General features: G+C 42.0%; 2 protein-coding genes and 1 long non-coding RNA gene across 7 annotated transcripts in view; 1 reads left to right on the plus strand and 2 right to left on the minus strand.

Moving 5' to 3' along the window:
• Window positions 1-14,501, plus strand: part of GLP1R (glucagon like peptide 1 receptor) — an 85,676-nt gene extending 71,175 nt beyond the window's left edge. For 2 of the 3 annotated variants that reach the window (XM_062629689.1, XM_062629690.1), the window contains exons 9-13: window positions 2,019-2,088; window positions 2,794-2,882; window positions 7,130-7,268; window positions 8,168-8,209; window positions 12,871-13,505. In XM_062629689.1, coding sequence (XP_062485673.1) covers window positions 2,019-2,088; window positions 2,794-2,882; window positions 7,130-7,268; window positions 8,168-8,209; window positions 12,871-13,038 — 508 coding nt within the window. In that variant the 3' untranslated portion in view covers window positions 13,039-13,505. Of the gene's footprint in view, window positions 1-2,018; window positions 2,089-2,793; window positions 2,883-7,129; window positions 7,269-8,167; window positions 8,210-12,870; window positions 13,506-14,105 lie in introns of those variants that run through there. The other variant, XM_062629688.1, reaches the window with a different exon arrangement.
• LOC134169268 (uncharacterized) lies at window positions 7,862-14,114 on the minus strand. Of its 3 annotated transcripts, XR_009966838.1 has the most exons (4): window positions 13,658-14,114; window positions 11,760-11,883; window positions 8,729-8,813; window positions 7,862-8,250 (listed from the first exon to the last, which is right to left on the minus strand). It is a non-coding gene; the product is annotated as an uncharacterized LOC134169268 (long non-coding RNA). The 3 variants fall into 3 exon arrangements; XR_009966837.1 differs by having other exon boundaries at window positions 7,862-8,813; XR_009966836.1 differs by having other exon boundaries at window positions 7,862-11,883.
• A 3,032-nt stretch (window positions 14,502-17,533) lies between the features above and the next one.
• SAYSD1 (SAYSVFN motif domain containing 1) lies at window positions 17,534-18,615 on the minus strand. The gene is made up of 2 exons (XM_062629691.1): window positions 18,419-18,615; window positions 17,534-18,322 (listed from the first exon to the last, which is right to left on the minus strand). The coding sequence occupies exons 1-2, from the start codon at window positions 18,578-18,580 to the stop codon at window positions 18,029-18,031; spliced, it is 456 nt and encodes a 151-aa protein (XP_062485675.1). The 5' UTR covers window positions 18,581-18,615; the 3' UTR covers window positions 17,534-18,028.
• Between the last annotated feature and the right edge of the window lie 1,232 nt (window positions 18,616-19,847).

Here is a 19,847-nt window from a genome sequence, read left to right on the forward strand (position 1 = left end):
AGATGTTGATAGATTTATCAGTGTATCAATCCCAGAAAGCACAAATGGCCAAGAAATCATGTACAGATCTATCAGTTTCATTTTCTGGACACTTTCATAGCCATGACACTTTAATTGGGCTGTAATGGCATTTTTATTGCATTTATTTATGTAAATATAAAAGCTAAAACTGCTCTGTGCCACAGGAAGCAAATTAATACACACAGAAATGTAGCAGAGTTAATGTAAAGAATCATTTCTCAGCCTCCGTCATTATCAGGAAATGTTAAAATTGCCTCTGCTTCCGCTGCAGCTAGTGAGAAAATTAGAACTTCACTTCCAGCCATGCCTATTATCCTGCCTGTCTTGAGGGGTTCAAATAAAATTAATTAAAAGGCTCCATGAAGCTGGCTCCCAGTCACGTGTACCACTTAAGAAGTTCTTCTGTTACTCAGATCCCAGTTCAGGTATGCTGACTGTACACAGTACATACACCTTTTTCTCCAGTATTTAAAATACAATTGAACTTCTGGAGCTACTGTTTGCAATAATATGTTTGTTACATGCATTAAACTGAAATTAAAAGGAAAAATGAAATCCTGAACCCTTCTCAGGCTTGAAGTGTCTGCCAGGGAATATGGAATTGCCGTTGCCAAGTTGCTTCGCTTTCCTCTCTAGGATGTGAGCACATGGATCCCTACCATGTGTGGCCTGGTTTGCTAGTTTCTTTCAAGTTGACTGTCCCATTATAAGGCTGCAGAAGGTTTGCTCTCCACAAACATCACCCAAGCTGAAGTTTCATAGTCCTGTTAAGAAACCTAAAGGAAAATTGAGCATATTTATGTTTTGGAAGATGAGATTTGGAGATGAAGAAAAACTTGTTTTGTGAAGGAATTTACGTTTTCTGTAGTGCTGTTGCATAGTTTTATGTTTTATAGACTGTAGCTCAGAAACTTGCTAGCTTTACTGATGTAAGATGCTAGCTTTTTGAGTAATAACTGACCAATATGGCAAGAAGCTAACAAAGTTATTTCATAAAAATATTAAGAATATTGTGGCTGCAGCAGCAAGTGAAATGGTGTGTGAACACTGCCCCAACACCTAGGCCCATCGTACAGTCAGGGGGGCAGGCTGTGGCCAAGGAGGGACCTTAAAGAACTAGATGTATAAACCCCCCAGTGTAAAGTTCACTTTGAACCAGTGATCCCAAGCTGTGTCTTTGAGGCATTACTTTGCTTGTGATTGTTCTCCAATATTGCTCAACAATGCAAGAATCTAAAAAGCTGAAATGAGACTTACAGGGATAATGAAGCATGCAGCATGTTAGTTACTTGGCAGAGGGCTCAGCTGGCCAACAAAAGTTGGGAACTATTGTTCCTATCTTTGATTTTACTTGCTTATAACATTTAAAACTCCATTTGGGCCTGAAACCTGTAGATACACTGTGAAGGAACTGGAGTATGCTGCCTTAATTGCTTTCTCCTGGGTGAAATTAGTAGATCCTTTTTGAAAATAAGGGCAAATAAAATAGATGACTGATTTAAGTATTGATATAAGAGAAGTGATGGTAGGTATGGGATAATGTAATAACAAACAGTTAAATAAGATGTCTTGGCAGTGGAGACTGAAAAGTAGTAAACGATAATGCTGGAAGAGGAGAATAGGAACCACGCAGGAAAGGTCTGTCTCAAACAGGTTCCCCCCATTTCGGGTTCCTTTCAGCCACATGACAAATCTAACCTTGATTTTAGTGGAGTAAATCTTCACAATTAATGGATGATAATTCATAGCCATTAGTGGACAAGAAAGGCTCATGACTAGTATCCAGCTGGATTATGATAGCTTCAGTAATACAAAGCCTTCACTGCTTCTTAGAAGCAACTGCATCTGTTTCCATGTCAGCATGATGTGCTTCCCTGGTATCTAGTCCTCAGTATTGTTCTCCATCTGCCTTGCTGTGACAGAATGAAAAGTGGGAGATTTTAGCAATGTTCTGAAACTTCTTCTTCCTGTCTCCTTTTTTTTTGACACCTTCCTAGGTGCTGGACCAGAAATTATAACATGAATTACTGGTTGATCATCAGGCTGCCCATTCTCATCGCCATTGGGGTGAGTATGGAGCACATGCATCAAGCTGGCAGATTTCCATGAGAAAAGAGCACAAAGAGCAGATGTGTACATGGCTGTTGTGTATGTCCAAAGGCTCATAGTAACCTCTGAGGATATTCACATTTTAATTCAGAAATGTGATTTTATGAAACCAAACTGGTTTCTGTCACTGGAATTCTCAACTAGCATTTTGTTTCTTTAATTTGGCCACAACACATGTTGTAGTGGCAGCACATGATAACAAAACAGCATGATGCAGCAATCCAGTTAACTTCCCCATGTACAGGAAGCTATGGCAGGTAATTCAGGGAGGAAGAAGATAACATTCCAGGTACTGGGCTACAGAAGAGCAACAAATTGTGGCATTATGGAGAAATGCCATACTCTGCAGCCACAATACTGTGTCAGTCTCAGACCTCCAGACAAGGCAAATGGGACAGAGACACCTTTACTGTATCTCACTCCCCAGAGATATAGGTGAGATCCCCTGCTTTGTTTAGTGAACTGCCTATGTTTTCAAAGGTGACTTGTGCATTCGCAGAGGGTATCTTCAGAGCATAATACCTTGGCAAGGAGTTGAGTTCTGTAGCAAATTCTGCAGCTGCAGCATAGTAGGATACACAGGGACCTACACGTGCATCCACAAAACAGCTTTTTTGAACATGTTTCTTGATGTTAATATAAATCCTTCTTTCATTTTTCCAGGTAAATTTCCTGATTTTTATCAGAGTGATATGCATCATCATCTCCAAACTACAAGCTAATTTGATGTGCAAAACTGACATAAAATGCAGGTATGTCAAATATTGTCTGACATTTTTTTGTGCCCATCAAAATGGAAGACAAATGGTAGACAAAGAGGTACATGAAAGGAGTGAATTGGCAGAAGTGGTTAAAGATCACAGCTCTTGAGTGGTGTGCAGGTGTGATGTCACACATTTGTATGGCTGCTTGGACAGTCAGTCCCCAGGAAAGGGTGCTGGTGAAGCCAGGGCAGGTGTTCTAAACAGAAGGCTTGATTGCCAAGTTTGTCACTTTACAATCTTCCATAATACTGGGTGAATACTTATTAAGCAGAGTTTTTTTTTCTAAGACTTGTAGTATATGCAAATAGTGGATGTGAATGTCCTTGGATGTGTTCAGAGAAGGGCAACAAAGCTTGTGAAAGGGCTGGCAGGAATGTCCTGTGGGAGTGGCTGAGGTCTTTGGAATTACCTAGTTCAGAAAAAATGAGGCTGAAAGGAGATCTCATTGTCCTCTACAGCTTCCTGAGGAGGGCAAGTGGAGAGGAAGGTGCTAATCTCTTCTCACAGGTATTCAGTGATAGGCACTGTGGGAATGCCTCAAAGTTCTGTCGGGAAGTTTAAACTGGACATTTTGAAGCATTCTTTTACCAAGAAGGTGGTCAAACACTGGAACAGTCTTCCTCAAGACTGGGTCAATGCCCCAGGCCTGTCAATATTTAAAGAGGCATATGGACAATACTCTTGATAACGTGCTTTAACTTTTTGTCAGCCTTGAATTACTCAGACAGTTGGACTAGATGATTGTTGTTGGTCCCTTCCAAATGAAACAAACTATTCTATCCTATTCCAATTTGAAAAAACTAATATGAGTGTTATATTATTATTACTGTTTTATAGAAATTGAGGCTTTCTCTTCAGTGAAGAGCAGGCTGGGTAATTTTGAGCGTTACTCTTTGTTCTTCTTGCCAGTTGTTATTGGGACAAACTTTCAATCTTGAATGCATAGAATGTTTCAAGAGAGATATCAAGGTTATCAGAGAAATGATCAATTTTTATTTTGTAGGCTTCACCATGTTAATCCGTATCCTTCCTGGTTTTTAATCACCTTGCTGAGATTCATGGTCACATCCCTCATTTCTGAATCTTTCAGAACACTTTTGTATTGCAGTCTCAAAAATAATATAGAAATAACTAATTAGCTATTGAATTAACCAGTTTGGAGCTACATGCTGTGGTTGCTGGACTTTACTGCTGGTTGACTTAAAGTTGGGTATTTCAATGCTGCAGTCTTCTAAGCTGGACATGCGTGTATTTTAGTACATTCTTATCAGAGAATAGAGTTGCCTTTGTATGTTACCTACCTTCTTTACCTCGTGAAATTTTGGAAATCCTAATGCACTTTAGACCTTAAAACAGAGTAAAGGGCACTGCTTTCATGCCTGTTCTTTGGCGGATTTTTTACTATGTGGTCTTTATATGCCAGGGTAAAATTTGCAGTGGTGGAAGGGGGGGATTTTCCATTTCTGATGGCCTGAAACCATTTACAAGTCTGACTGTAAATGTACAGGGAGGGCTTTCTTCTGTGCCCTCTTGACTTCTGCAGGCAGCAGGAAGGTCTAATGCAGGTGAGCCATTTCTCAGAGGTGTGTGTTCATTGATTTCTTCATGTTGCATGTTCAAAAATCTTTATTAGAAAGGATTTACCAAGCACAAAGCCTTCACTGATGAAGAGTATAGTCTTGGTGGTCTGTCCAGAAGACGGTGGTTATAGCCAGAAGCTTTGGAGAAAGTCATTGGTAAGCTTCTGACAATAACAAGACCAGTAGTCAGAGATTGCTGTATCAGAATTCCCCTTCCCCTCCTCTTTTTATGCTCAAAAAACACTGGAAAAGAGTTTTGGTGGAGAGAAGACTGAACTGCTATGCTCGAATGTGTTATTTTAAGCAAGGACAAGTCTGGGTGCCCTAGAAAGACGCTAAGCTAAGATACGTTTATGTATAGAAAGGAGAAACAAGTTCTGCTCTCAGGCTAGTCTTTCCTTCACCTCTCTCCTGTTGCCCATTCATTTGACAGAGAGTGCTCACTGTTCAGTATGGTAGCAAGTCCCTTTTCCTTATAGAAGGAAAGAATTGTGAAGAAACTTCTTGCCTTGTTCAGGGAAAATATTTTCTTTAGGGAGGTCTTAATTACCTAGGAAGTCTTTTCATAGACTTTGCATGGTTTCCTGTTTAAGGCAGAGTTCTCCAAGTATCCCATCTAGAGTAAATGGCATGCATTAAATAAACCAGGGGATTGCTGTGCACCTGCACAACTCACTGGCGGTTCTGGAGGTGTCTCCAGAACCAATTCAGCAGCAGGCTTCTGCTTCTACCTCTATCTCAGGCAGGTGGTGGTGGAGCAGAGCCTCTATCGCAGGAGTTGCTGGTAAGCTGCTCATTTAAACAAGTTTACTATCCCAAATGCAGTGATTTGTCTAGCTCCGCTATAGATCTGCATTTCTGCTTACCTGTGCATGTAAACTGTTGAATTTCAATAGTTGCTTTGATTCACTATCCTTTAGTCCTTGTGTATCAAAGACATTGGCAAGCCAGTGGATGGAACAAGAGGAGGCACTGTGGCAGCAGTGAGAGTGGGCAGTTGGCTATAAAGACACCAGAAGCCAGCAGTGCCCCCACCTCTCTTGCACCAAAGCCTGAGGCTATGAATAGGGACCTTGACTCACACCACCCAGAGGAGTGCTCAAAATCGCACATCTCTTCTCCCAGTCTGATCAGTCTGAGTCTTACACCTGGTATGTAGTAACCCCATACAGCAGTACAGAATGGGCACTGACTGAGGAGAAAGCAACTTAATGGAAGACCCAGGGATGCTTTCATTATCCTGTTGGGTGGCTAGCATGTATGTCTATCAAAAGAGAGTTAAGGACCATTCTCATGAATGTTTTCCTGTGGTTGTATCCCTTAGCATTGCTCTCTCAAGTGAGAAATGTTTTATTTCAGGTTGGTTTGTCATTTTTCCTTTCCTAGCTGTGTCTTTGAACTTGCCATTTAAATCATGGAGTTATCACTCACTTTAAGACAGTTTAACTGCTTTTACAAAGTGTTCTGCAGTTACGGTTTGTTACAGTGTCCTAAAGATTTAACACACCACAGAGGTGCGAAGGAACAGCAAGTACTCCTCCCTTTGCTACAAATTTTTTTTTAATATTCCGATTATTAATAGATTTTATCTTTCAGGCCATCAATAAGGTAGGTTTTGGTCATCTTTCCTGCTTACAAATTGGGAAAAGGATACACAAGAAGGCATCTCAAGTACAAGAAAGCATGTGGCCTCCTGCATTTGAAAGATTTTCCAGGCACAGCTACAGGTTGGGCAGAGAAGAGATTCAGAGCAGCCCTGTGGAGAAGGACTTAGGGGTATTGGTTGATGAGAAACTTAACATGAGCCGGCTTCAGTGTGTGCTCGCAGCCCAGAAAGCCAACCGTATCCTGGGCTGCATCAAAAGGAGAGTGACCAGCAGGTTGGAGGGGGTGATCCTGCCCCTCTGCTCTGCTCTCGTGAGACCTCACCTGGAGTTTTGTGTGCAGTTCTGGTGTCCTCAACATGAAAAGGACATGGAACTGTTGGAACAAGTCCAGAGGAGGGCCACGAGGATGCCCGGGGACTGGAGCACCTCCCGTATGAAGACAGGCTGAGAAAGTTGGTGCTGTTCAGCCTGGAGAAGAGAAGGCTGCACGGAGGCCTCATAGCAAGCTTCCAGTATCTGAAGGGGGCCTATAGGGATGCTGGGGAGGGACTCTTCATTAGAGACTGTAGTGATAGGACAAGGGGTAACGGGTTCAAACTTAAACAAGGGAAGTTTAGATTGGATATAAGGAGAAAGTTCTTTACTGTGAGGGTAGTGAGGCACTGGAATGGGCTGCCCAAGAAAGTTATGATTGCTCCATCCCTGGTAGTGTTCAAGCCCAGGTTGGACAAAGCCTTGGGTGACATGGTTTAGTGTGAGGTGTCCCTGCCCATGGCAGGGGGGGTTGGAACTAGATGATCCTAAGGTCCTTTGCAACCCTAACTAAGGGTTATATAATAACCCACTAAGGTTATTTTGAGGGATTATTTTTTTTTCTTTTTTTTTCCTGCCACCTTTTGAGGAGGACCCTGCAACACAAAGTGGTGCAGTGACTTACCAGCGTTGACAGTGTGTCAGAAGTAGAATGCAGAAACTGTGACTCCCAGTGATTGGGATCAACAGTGATCTACTCAGTGGCATCATTTTTTTTCTTTCTTTGTGATTTTAGGCTGGCCAAGTCTACATTGACTCTGATCCCGCTGCTGGGGACCCATGAAGTCATCTTTGCTTTTATTACTGATGAGCATGCCAGAGGGATGCTGCGCTTTGTGAAGCTTTTCACTGAACTCTCCTTTGCTTCTTTCCAGGTAGCAGCATCATGCCCATATACATAAGATATTTTTTAACTGCTCTTTGGGGACCTGCTTTCTCTCTCATTCATTGCATGTTCCCTGTTCTTTATATTTCTCAATTTAGTGCTGGATATTACAGGATTATGACAGTGGGAGGGAAAATATGAGGACTAATTTTTAATAGCCAACTTACATGTTAGTGTCATGTACTCTTGTGTCTCAATGTTCTTAAATTGACCACAACAAATTGGTATTCCTATCCACGTATTAATATCTACTTCCTATGGGACACCTCAAGGCAATAATGAAATTGTCTGTGATTTCCTGTAATTGTATAATGGCATTGCTGAAAGCAGATTTTGTGCTTTCTCTAGTGTTTTTGATACTCCCTGGAAAATCTGTGCTGTAAGAGGTAACTATCTACAGCTGTAACTGCATATGAGGAGGATGTAGGTTTACTGTTTTTTTTTTTTTTTTTTTTTGTAGCTATTGCCTTAGGTAAGGCCATTTCAAGAGTCGCCTTGTCTAAAGCAATCATTGTTCTAGTTTCTCTGCTCACCCACTCATTCCCTTTTATTAAGCACAAAACTGTATTTAAGATCACCATGAATTATTCACTTACAAAGTGTTTATAACTTGAAACCAGGTAAGGAAAAAGAAGGGGAAAGGTATCTTTAGAAAAAAATAACTGGTTGAAGAAACATTAACATCTTCCTCCCAGTATTGTGCACTTTGAGACATAGTTCTGTCAAATCTCTCATCTGCCATCAGAGCTGGCAGGGACCAGAGATTGTCTCCATCCTTCAGTCTTCTATGAGACATGCCATTGTGGAGCTTCTAGCCCTCTGCAAGTTTGTTTGGCAAAGTGATGGAATTGCACTGCTCACTGCTGTTCTGTTTTTTGTTGATTTCAGGGGCTGATGGTTGCAATTCTCTACTGTTTCATCAATAATGAGGTAAGACACACTAGGTGTTCAGTTTGCCTTATCAGCATCCACTGTAGGGAAAGAAAACTGAAAATGATCTTGAACTGCCTAAATTAGCCTTGTTCAGGACTTTCATTTGTTTTACAAACCCACCTCTGTACAGCTACACAGGATAACTCCTCAGACAAATGTTTATGGAAAGAATTCAGGCAGTATAATTTAGGGCCACTATTTGTAGACATGAAATCTTGCAAATTGTCTTGCTCACAATTGTGTAGTTTGCACTGCTGAAGCTTTTATTTTATTAAGAATTATAGCTGCTTTTCTTAATCTGTGTCATAGTCCTTCTTACTTACTTGTTTTGGGGAATGTGGAAGTAGAGCCAGTTTTATTCTGAGAACTCAGCTCAGACAAGACTGATGAGGTGGGGGAGTCATCTTGACTAATGCCTGTACAATTTGGTTCTGTCTGATCTTTCTTGTGGCCCAGCTACTTGAAGACATCACTGCTCTCTCATTCAAACCGAACTTCATGGAGTGGTGAGCTCACCCGCACGTCCAGAAGAAATTCAGCTAGGGCTTTGAGTTAATTGATTGCGAGTATCATCTTCTATGGCTTCTGCTGAATCCCAGCCCTGTTGAGGGAAAGAGTGTTTTTCTGATTTACTACTGCAGGAATCTCTCATGTTCCCTTGCAAGTGATTATTATTATTCTTCATTCAGCAGCCAGGTTTGCAAGGCAAGCAAACACTACTAATTTGACAGTACATTAGTAAGTTTACTGCACATCAATGTGTTTTACACTCATGCTAAATCTACTCTACTAAGTCTACTGAACATGGCACGGTAATTCAGTCACCTGTTGAGAGATGAGCCTCACCAAGGAATTTGAATCAATGGAATAATATTCTACTCGTGTCATTATGGCCAGGCTGAAGTCAACAGAAAAGCAGTGGGCATCCTAAATTAAGCCCTTCAGGAGACTGCTCACTTCTGTAGTTTGTGGGTAAGATTTTGTTTAAGTTGATGTGTTAATCGTACTGCTTATGAAAGTCAGAGGTGCGTAGCAGCAGGCTCCGCCCAAGCGTGATTAGGAGAATATTTGTTTCAAATTCCTTGTACAGCTTTACAGGTGTACTTTAATCCTGAAACGCAGCACCGTCTGCTGGTGCATCATGTATTTCTTTTGATCACTCTGGCCTTTGCTCATACATTCCCTATGCAACTGCAGCCAGGCCTCTCATGAGTAATGCCCAATCAGTCATTTCCTCCATGTGATACAAGGGCAAAATTACATCATAGCCCAAACTTTATTACAAACCCTGAAACAAATAGGCTTGTTTCATTTGAGGGAACTTACTGTGAAGTAGCCTACCTACATTTCTAAGAGGTCCTCCAAATCTTTTGTTGCTATAGTTCTTTTGTCTTTGTAGTAATTCATAAAATCTAACCACAGTGTTAGTGTTAGCTCAGCTTCACAAAAGGCTGACAGACAGTCTAAGATTAATTATTTTTGCTTTTTCCAACCCTTGCTAAAAGAAAGGAGGAGGATTTTGTCAAGTCCAGTCATCAGCATCCATAAAATAAATCCATGTAAAGAGTTTGATTATGTCAAGGCTCTTCTATTTCTTTCCTAAACTATATGAGAAATTTTTCTAAGCTAAATGAGAAACTGTTTTTCTTCTGACAGACTATATGTACCTGAAGACTACCCTTGTTTGCAATATGGTCTGTTTTTATTTTTGTCTGTGACTTACTTTTTTTTTTCCTTAACCATACAGAATGAAAGATTTTTACAAGTTCTGGTGCTAGATCAAGGGTAGAAATAAAGTTAGAATTTATATTAATATACTTTTCTAGTATCTGCTTATGCAAAAACATTAAAGTATGTTCATATTTTAGTCATATTTCACTGGAAAGATTCTAGGATTTTCACTGATACTGCCAATAGCAGCATCTCATCAGATTGTCAGTCTGATCACCAATGTTATCTGCAAAATAAGATGGCCTTAATATGACCAGTTTTTCTGCAATTAGAGTTGCTTTCTGTAAGATATATTCTAAACCGCTGCCTCTTTCCACATGAATTAGCTTAACCTGGTTCAGGTTTCATTCTTTGTAGTCTTCCTATTGCAATGGAAATACACTTCACTCTTCTACTTTAAAGAATCTGTGCTGACTCCAGGACTTCTGATTTATTTTTTTTTTTTTTAATTACTGCCCAATCTTCTCTTTTTCTTTTAATTTCTTTTCATTCTCTATACTGACCATCCATTGAACTCCTCCACCACCTCCATTCTATCCCATTTCAGACCTACTTTCCTTTCACTATGATGAGTTTTTCTGCTGAAGTTTTGTTTGGTTTTGGTTGTTTTTTTTTGTAATTGGAGTATGGATTCATTGCCATACTCCCAACACCCTTGCCCACTAGCTGCATTAAGCTCAATCAGCTGCTCTCTGTGAGAAGTCTTCTGTGTCTTTAAGCTCCTTGACCATCTTTTCCGAGTTCTCATACCTCTTCCCTTTCTCTTTCAAAATACACTATATAAAAATTTTCCTTCCCCTTTCTTGTGAGAGCCTTGTTCATGGTTCCCTTTTCCCTGCAGAGCTTATTTCTGGGGCCTCTAACCCACTCCTGGAAGTTACTAGGCTAATTATTTTGCTGAAAGATCTGTAGATCTACTTCTGTGTTCAAGAATTGCCTCTTCAGAAAATAATTCTTAACTTATTCCCTCGGTCATTCACAGTCTAAGACAAAACTCAATTCAACACAGACTGCAGAGCTGCTCTTTACCTTTTTCCTATCCTCTAGAGAGAAAACTAATATTCTGTTATTCAGATCAATTCCTAAGACAGATTCATTCCTATAGTCTTTTGCTCAGGTCTTCCCATTCACTTCATCTCAGCATTGCAGGCTATTTATATCGTAGTTCTAGGATACAGCCTGTCATTCCAGCCAGATTGAAGACTCATTTCCTCCCTTTGACTGATTCTAAGATACCTATTTCTATTGCTTATTGACTTAGTCAGCAAGTATGTTTATACTTGCTTTCAGGATCTGCCTGTAAATGTCTACACTGTTTTTTTCACAGTGCTGACTACTAAACCAACTACTTTCCATGGCCTAAAAAGGTATCAAGTATTGGGGTGGTAATACAGTCAGTTCTTCTCCTGCAGATAGTACGGTCCCTGCATTTCAGTGTTTACGTTTTTGTCGCACTGTTGTCCGTCGTTCTTCTGTGCCAAGCTATCCCAGACACACTCTCTTTTTCTGGTGTCTTTGTGCAGCTTTTGACACGAAAGCCCTGAGTTATGGTAAAATACAAGGGTCTATCTCGGCATCTTCCCTTCTGTCCCATTTGGTTGTGATACCGGAGAAACAGATTCCATTGTCAAAAATGCAGAGGTGCAGCTGTTTCCCACCAAGACATTATTCAGGACAAGGGCTGTAGTCCAGAGCTTCTACTGCTAGAAGTAACCACCAAGGGAAGCCAATAGAGTGTGTAAGGTTCTGCTCCTTTTTTAGGGTGGCCTTCCAGGTTCACTATTTCACAATGAACAAACAGAGTAGACAGACATACCGCAGCCGGTTCTCTAGGAGGTTTCCCCTCTGAGAATAAAGGTTTCAGGAACCTGGATATGATGACAAGCCTGTGCTGAAACACCCATCAACCCATTTAGTCTCTTGATGGTCAGTAACAGACCCTACAAGGAAACAGAAAGGAACGCTGCAGAGAAGGCTCACTTTACAGGCCCTCTTGTAGTGAACTTACTTCCAGACTAAAGTACATACTATAATGAATTGATTACTGTAGTTGTACTCCTGCCTTTCCCTGGAGTAAAAAAAAAAGGTTCCATTTTATGTCCACTGCCTTAATATGTTAAAAGCTAATGGAGATTCTTACTTCAGTCAAATAGCAAGAACTTTGCCCACGGAACAGGAAGACCTAAATTCTGTTCTTGTTTAGCAGGTGCAAGACCCTGGATAAACTTCCAAATGAGTACAGAGGTTACACAGTTTAACCCAGAACTTGTGACTGGATGAGCATATTCTGTAGCTTTTAAAAAAGCTGATATCTAGAACAAGATATTGTAAGTGCTATTTAAAAATGAGGGGAAAAGTACAGTCTTTAATGTGCTTGATTGTTGGTTTTTCAATTCTGAATAAATCTTTAATTTTTTATAGAATACAAGCCTCTGTATATATTCAAAGAACAAAAATAATCTAAGACTTAATACTGTTTAAATCAAACCAAAAGTTAAAACAGAACCCTTAAGAATACCTGTAGTGACAGTACTGAGCAGGAATCTGGTCTTTTCAGTCATTTCCTGGCTGATAAGCAGTCAACTTAATTGTTAGTACTGGTAGGGCATAGAGTACATTCAGTATTGCAGCTGAATACAATTTAGAATAAAATAATGAAGGTAAGATTTCCTGGTGCATAAAAGAGCTTTATTTCTACAAGTAAAAGTGAATGCTGTCATTGTTTTAAACATGAAATACCCTATAATGGACTAATGAGATAATTGGATAATTTGAAGCAATAATATTGCAGGTTTGAAGCATTGCCAGCTTTTTTCAGTAGTATGGTATCTTTATTTTCATCTCACTGCTTTTTTTTTTTTTTTGAGTCATTTAAAGATCTGAAGTCCTGTATTCATTCCTTTAGTTTCCTTATTTGTTTCTGTTAGGTTCAGATGGAGTTTCGGAAAAGCTGGGAGCGCTGGAGATTGGAACATCTGTATGTCCAGAGAGACAGCAGTATGAAACCTCTTAAGTGTCCAGCCAACAGCATCAGTAGTGGAGGCACGGTAGGCAGTACTGTCTACGCTGCCACATGTCATGCCACGTTCAGCTAAGATTTCTGCAGGTGAATGAGACTGAGAACAATGGACTGTGTAATATAACTGAAAACCATTATCCAAGCAAGTGGCTTACGTATGCCATCTCCAGCAAGAAACTTAAGTATATGCTGCTTATTGCCTGCAGGCTGTTGGACAAAGGTTTTTAGGGAAAGCAATCTGCTAATGTAATCAACACATCAGAGGAAAAATTGATCATGTCTAAAGTAAGTTAAAAGAGATCTTTCTGTTTGCACATAAGGCCTCCAGGTGTCCAAAACTCTTAAGCATAGCATTGATCCAGTCTCAAAGCATGGGGTCAATGGCTTATTACTGTTGAGTGGGCAAGCTGAGTGATTGGTTAAATTACAAGAATAGAGTATGATTATTGCCAAAAAGTACATTTAGACTTTTATGGGTTAGGATAAGGTGTAGCACCATTTTTTGGACAGAAAAACAAACAAACAAACAAACACACACCCCCCCCCCCCCCAAACCCAAACCAAACAAACAAAAAAAAAAAGAACACAAACAAAAAAGCCCTACCACAATACTCAGTGGGACACAACTTGTGTGTTAGGGGAAGAATCAGTTTTGTAGTAAGTTTCCCAAAGCTAAAGTTGAAGATGATGCTTACCTGTTTTCTCGGTAGATGAAGAACAGCATTGTGAAGGTCTCTCAGTACAGCAGGTAGCATGGCATACATTTCTGAATTATCTTTTTAAGCATCACTGGAAAATAAATAAACCAAACCAACTATGTGGTAGGGACCTCTTCTGCTATTAATAAGTGTCCATTGTCTCTATTCACATGGGTGGAAATAGCCCCTGAATGCACAGCTCTTGTTTTTACATGGGCTCTCTGTAAAAGACCTGGCACACAGGTGTGAGCAGGGACAGGAGAGTGACTTGTGGTTCGAGAGGACATTTTCTAAGCTACACGCTGTTTTTTGTGGGTGCAAGCACACAGAAGTCAGCTTGTGGTCACAGCTGCTCTTAGCAGAATTCAGCTACTTGGAAAAGATGCGGTATTCCACTGTGTAGGCTTGCTTTTCTTTCTCCTCCAGCCTTGTTGTTTTTCTCCAGACGGGTGATACCTGCCGGAGGCTGCGCTGGACCTGGACTGGTGTGACGGATGCGGGTTCAGCACGACGGACAGCTCCCGTTGCCCGCCTGCCCATGCTGGGCTGGGCTGCCCTCCTGCTTCTCTTCCTCCTCTCCAGCCTGCCTGCCATCAGCGGGATTCAGAAAATGCCCCCCCCCCCCCATCCTAAACTCAACGGGCTTTTGTCTGTTTGCTTAAAACTGCTAGGGCTCTGGCAGTGAATGTATCTAACCTAGCCCCCCCCCCCCCCCCATGATATTAACAAGAGTTGCTGGGGAAAACCAGCGCCACCTTTACAAGCAGGATGTGCTCCTTTGCATCACTTAACAGCAAGTTTTATAGATCTTTACTCGGCTGTTATTCGGGCTCCTTTTACAGCAGAGAGGCAAGGTGCCAAAGACTAGCTCTGAGCACATCACCATCCATACATTTCTTGTAGTAAGTAACTTCCATGGTACAGCAGTTAAGACTATTAAGCAGAGTTAAAAAAAAAAAAACAAAACAAAAAACAAACCAAACCAAAAGAAAAAAAAAAAAACCCAACCAAAAAAAACAACCAACTAACCAAAAACCCTACATATTTCCAAGTCTCTCTTTGCACTTGTGTTCACAGCCCTTGTTGCCAAAAAAGTGAACTGGATATTCTGGGGTGTAATTCAGTATCTTTCCTGCCTGAAGGTAGATTGCTTTGCATAGGATTATTTAATCATTGTATTAGAATCCAGATTGCCAACAGGGTGGATTAGTTTTGCAATCGTCAGGTTAGAATTGAATTAGCAAGGATGTGTTACCTTCTTCTGTGATGCTTGTAATTGAGCTCCAGGGTGTGTGTGTGTGTGTGTGTGTGTGTGTGTGTGTGTATCAGACATGCTTATAGAAATCCACCACAGTCCTCAGGCTGTCTTATGGACTTTTAGCACGCTGGCTTCAACCTGAGCCACTTCCAGGCCTTCCATTCCCAATTCTGGCTGCAGAGCTGACCTTGGAATGAAGCACCTCAGGTTCTTCTGTAAATTGAGTAACCAGCTTCTATGTTGTGTGACCATCAATACAACACAATACCTGAGCACCACATGTGTATGTTAACTGCTGTACTACAACTTAATTAACTTCCTGTATATAAAGATTATGCTTGATGTTTCTATTTAACATCTGCCCTTGAGTGCTTTGAATAGAAGCCTGGTAAAGTTAATCACTAGTAGGTGAAAAGGCAGCATGATGACAGATGAAATTTACAGTTGTATGATAATGCACACGGGAGGGAATAATTTCACTCATGAATATTTAAGAGTAGGTGCTAGTTTTCCAGGGTCCTGCTTAGTTGTGTGCAAACCTGGAAAAAAGTTTCTGCTACTTGTACAACAGTTAGCAAGATGATAGTTTGCTATGACAGGAAGCTACGGAAGTGTTTTAACTCACTACTATGCTGGAAAAAGTACACATAACAAATGAAAGAGGACTGACATAGGAATAGAGAATATTTACGCACATGGTACCAAACCTGTACTTAGCTGCTGTCACAAGATTGTTTCAACAGTTTGATGTGCTTTTGTGTTACTAAGCTCTTCTCCCTCCCAGACACTTAAGAATAGAGGGCTTTGGGCCCACAAGAAGAGCTCGAGCACCAGTCAAAATTCCACCTTGTTAGAATACAAGAGAAATATAAGATGATGAAGTGAGACCTTAGCCAAGCAGAGGGTAGTAGTGGTTTCCCACCCCCTACCTCTCTGATTAAGCTCCCATGCCTTCAAACCTTTTTAAATCCCCTCCAAGGGAGGGAACGACTCAGAGTAATTGCCACCAAAGCAAAATTAATTTTGAGAACTTGGGTACTTCCAGCAAGGCCTAAATACCAATTTCTCCATCATACTTTATCTACCTACTTCAATAAAACCTCTTGCAAGCCTTTGTTGTTTTACAAGCTGTCTCCATTTCAGGATTTATAATGTGATTTGAGTATCATGAAATAAGCAAACCTAACACAAAGCACTGGAGCAGATGAACTGTGTGAATTTTCATTTCTTGCGCCTTTCAGCTTCATGCTCATTTATTGTTGTAACTTGTTTCATGAAGCATTAAATAGAAGGGTCTACAAATTCATGTGGACATAACTAGAGTTTACAGCAAATTAAAACTTCCAGCATTGCTGCTATAATTTTATAATTTCATGAATATCACCTTGTATTTAATATTTATTTGCATGTATTTCCTGGTTTTGAAGAGCACTCACAGAATCAAACTGTATAAGATGTCAGAGTATCAACTCCCCTTAAACACTACGCTAATGTTTATTTTTATCCTTGTGAATAAAGTTTCAACTCAAAAAATTCTGTCAGTCATGTATTTAAGTATCACCTGATTACTACTTACTCTGCAATTAGAATACTTTTTAAGAATGGAAAGACTCACAGTCTTGGTTCTTCTAAGGAAACAAAGCTCTGTATTTGCAACTGTATGTCCAAAGAGGCTTTTGAATCTGCAGGGGCTGTGTTAATCAAAACCAAAATGCAGCATTTTATTTGTAAAGAGTCAGAAGGAATTGGTAGGAATAGTGAGAACTTTTGAAGTTTTTTTCAACCAAAGGATGGCAAAGTATGTGCAAATCCCAAAATTCTGTGCTCAGCTTTAAGTAGCAACATTTGGAATTTATACATCAGACCAATGCAGAAGCTAAGAGAGTGCTGTGAAAAGCTACTGAGAGATGCTTGGCAGTGTTAAACGTATTACCTGTGCTTTAATCTATTATTCTCTTTCCAGTCATATTAAATTCAAAACAACTTTTCCTTAGTTTCCCCAGTGGTAAGTCAACTGTGTGTAACTGTGACATAAGAAAAGTCATAAGGAAACAGGATTTGAAAGACCAATTTTTGACTCAGCTCAGTCCTCAGAGGCACAAGTTCTACTAGCTGCTCTTCACTATGACTTAATGATTTAATAAAATATGTATTAAAAAAATACCAGTGGATCATACACTTTACACGTGGGATGGTACTAAGAAGCACCATCAGCTGTGCTCTGTTAAAAGGACTGTATCCAATGACAGAGCAAATCCCCTTCCATCTGAGGGCCTCTTGCATTTCCACATTCGCTGCACACTTATCCCAAGTTTCTTCAAAAATGATGGTTAAACTCCTGTATTTTATTACATGCCAGGAATAATAATGTCTTTTTTTCGTACATTATAAATGTAAGGCACTGGAATGGGTTGTCCGAGGAAGCTGTGAATGCTCCATCCCTGATGGTGTTAAAGGCCAGGCTGGACAAAGCCTTGAGTGACACGGTTTAGTGTGAGGTGTCCCTGCCCATGGCAGGGAGTTGGAGCTAGATGATCTTAAGGTCCTTTCCAGCCCTAACTATTCTATGATTCTATGATAAAAGTTGTTAACATAAAGCAAACAGGGAACTTGCATTAAAATCAGATGTTTGTTTTAGATGAAAGACATGAGTGCAAACAGAAGCATCATCCAATTTCAGGTATACAGATAGTGTTTCATGTCTGTTCTTCAGAAAGAGCATTCTTGCTAGTGCTGGGAAGAAAAGCAGTTATCTATTCCTCTGAAGGTGCCCTCAAATACCAGCCTTCCCGTACCAGTGGCAAAGATCACCAGTAGCTGAAATTCACCAGATGACTCACTGCTGTGAAAAGACCGTGCCTATCGCTGCACCACCAGCACAACCCCGGGGACGAGGGGGGTTTGCTGCCGGCTGCCCAGCCTCAGCTCCCCCTGGGAACGAGACAGAAGCGCACATTTTGCTACGGCTTTATTCGGGACCGGCCCGGGCCTGGGGAAACCCCGCAGGAGAAAGGCACAAGCGGCGTTTTTCACAGCGCTTCCCCCCACTTCCTGAGGTCCGTGGTACGGGGAGTGGAGGTAGTGCGGGTCCCCGGCAGCCGCGCCAGTTACTACCTCCCGGCGGCTGGCCGGTAATACAGCTCCCGCTCCAGCTGCTCGACGGTCAGCGTCCCGCGGATGGGGACGCAGCCGGGGTTAAAGACGGAGTATGCGCTCAGCTCTCCCTGCCGCCGCTCGTCGGGGCCGCGGGTGCCGACGTACATCCAGTAGAGCAGGGAGAGGACGAAGTAGGGCAGCCCCAGCTCCAGCTCCACGAACAACGCCAGCAGCACCGCCCACAGCAGCACCTTCAGCACCAGCAGCAACCTCCCCGACACCGGAGCCGCCGCCTCGCCGGGAGGGGCCTGTAGAGGCGGCAGCGAAAGGCTGCGTCAGGCACCGACACGACGCCACGCAGCCCCGCCCCTCTCCTCCCCTTCTCCACCCATGTCAGCGCTCACCTGACGGCCGCCGCCCGGGCCCGCCGCGGTGGCCTCCCGCTGTCCCTCGGCGGCCTCCGGATCCGTAGCCTTTCCCGGCGGCTCCGCTGGGCGCGATGAGGCGGTGGCGCTGCCGCGGGCGGCCCGAAACTCAGCCAGGCGCCGCTCCACGGTGGCAGACATGGCCGCCCACGCCTGCGCAGGAGCCGTGAGGCAGCTCCGCTCGAGGGTGGGGCCCAGCAACGCCGCTCCGGGGCGGACCCAAAGTGGGTCTGAGTCGGGTGGAAACCCGGGGGGGAACGCCTGACCCGGAACCGTGGGCGCTCCCGGGGCCGAAACTCCCGTATAGGGACCCACAGGCAACAGGCAATGCTCTGCCTTTCCTTTTGTGAATTGGTACTGGAGCCAGCCGGTTAGCTCTGGAAAAAAAACTGTACATCACCAAAGGCCTTCCCCTTTTGTGGTTTGTCTTTTTGTGTTTCATATTTAAACCTTAATGACTAATGTTGACACCAAAATGAAAAGGGAAAGGATAGAAGGAAGCATGGGATGACCAGAACCTGGAGAAGAAGAACGAAGCATTAGCAACCAGCGTGACCAGCAGGGTTTGTGCTGGGTACTGGAGTGGTCGTTTTAGAGCTGTGCTGAGCAGCCTGGGCAGGGTTGGCATGGAGGAGGAGAAGGAGGAAAAAGTGAAGGGCACCCACATGTGCTGGGTATGCCGGCAGGCCCATGCTCAGTGGTGTGAGAGGGGCCACGGCTTGCCTTGGGCACCTGCTGCTGGCTGTGGAGGAGTGTGTGGTGGGCTTCCTCCAATGCTGGCATAGGGGCCTCTCCAGTGTCCCTTGGCACGGGTGTCTGCTAAAACCATGCCAGTTCATCCCACTTTCTCTTTAAACAAAAAATTAAAATCAGGAAAACCAGCTCTGTCACGTCATCTTTCAGTTATTAGTACAGCCAAGAAATAGAAATGTATTTACCGGAGCTGGCTCTTAGCCTCAGGAGTGAAATATTTATCACTCTGCAGCAGTAATGATTAGCCATGAGACATCGTTTCATCCTGCAGTGCCATTTCCAGTTACTTACAGCTTTCTCAGAAGTGACCTTTAGGGCTGAATATCTCACACATGTGTCAGCTCTGAAGTTAATATGAGAAGTCTAATAAAAATCAATTTGGGTGTTCTTAAGTTATCTTAATGTGGAAAAAAATTGTGGTTTTTTTTTTCCAGCCAAATAATTTTTCAAATGCCTATTTTATGCTCAGTTACAAAATAACTTACTTTTAGCCTTGCAACTTTGCAAAAAGTGACACAATGAATGACATTTTTCTCTTTATTTATGGAAATTTGATTTTGAAATAACAGTCCAAAATGTTTTAAGATAGCCTGCACAAGACATTATTTTGAATTTTTTTCCTTTCTCTTGTACTACTGTTCATGAAAACAGTTCC

This window comes from Pezoporus occidentalis, unplaced genomic scaffold, assembly GCF_034315485.1.
Source record: "Pezoporus occidentalis ecotype Australia unplaced genomic scaffold, CSIRO_AGI_Poc_V1 ctg34, whole genome shotgun sequence".
Taxonomy (NCBI): domain Eukaryota; kingdom Metazoa; phylum Chordata; class Aves; order Psittaciformes; family Psittacidae; genus Pezoporus; species Pezoporus occidentalis.

Excerpts from the sequence above, each read along its gene's own strand:
- SAYSD1 (XM_062629691.1), bottom strand. The coding sequence starts at position 18,580 with ATGTCTGCCACCGTGGAGCGGCGCCTGGCTGAGTTTCGGGCCGCCCGC. Across the intron at positions 18,323-18,418 it reads GCCCGGGCGGCGGCCGTCAG|GCCCCTCCCGGCGAGGCGGC; the intron begins GTGAGCGCTGAC and ends CCGCCTCTACAG.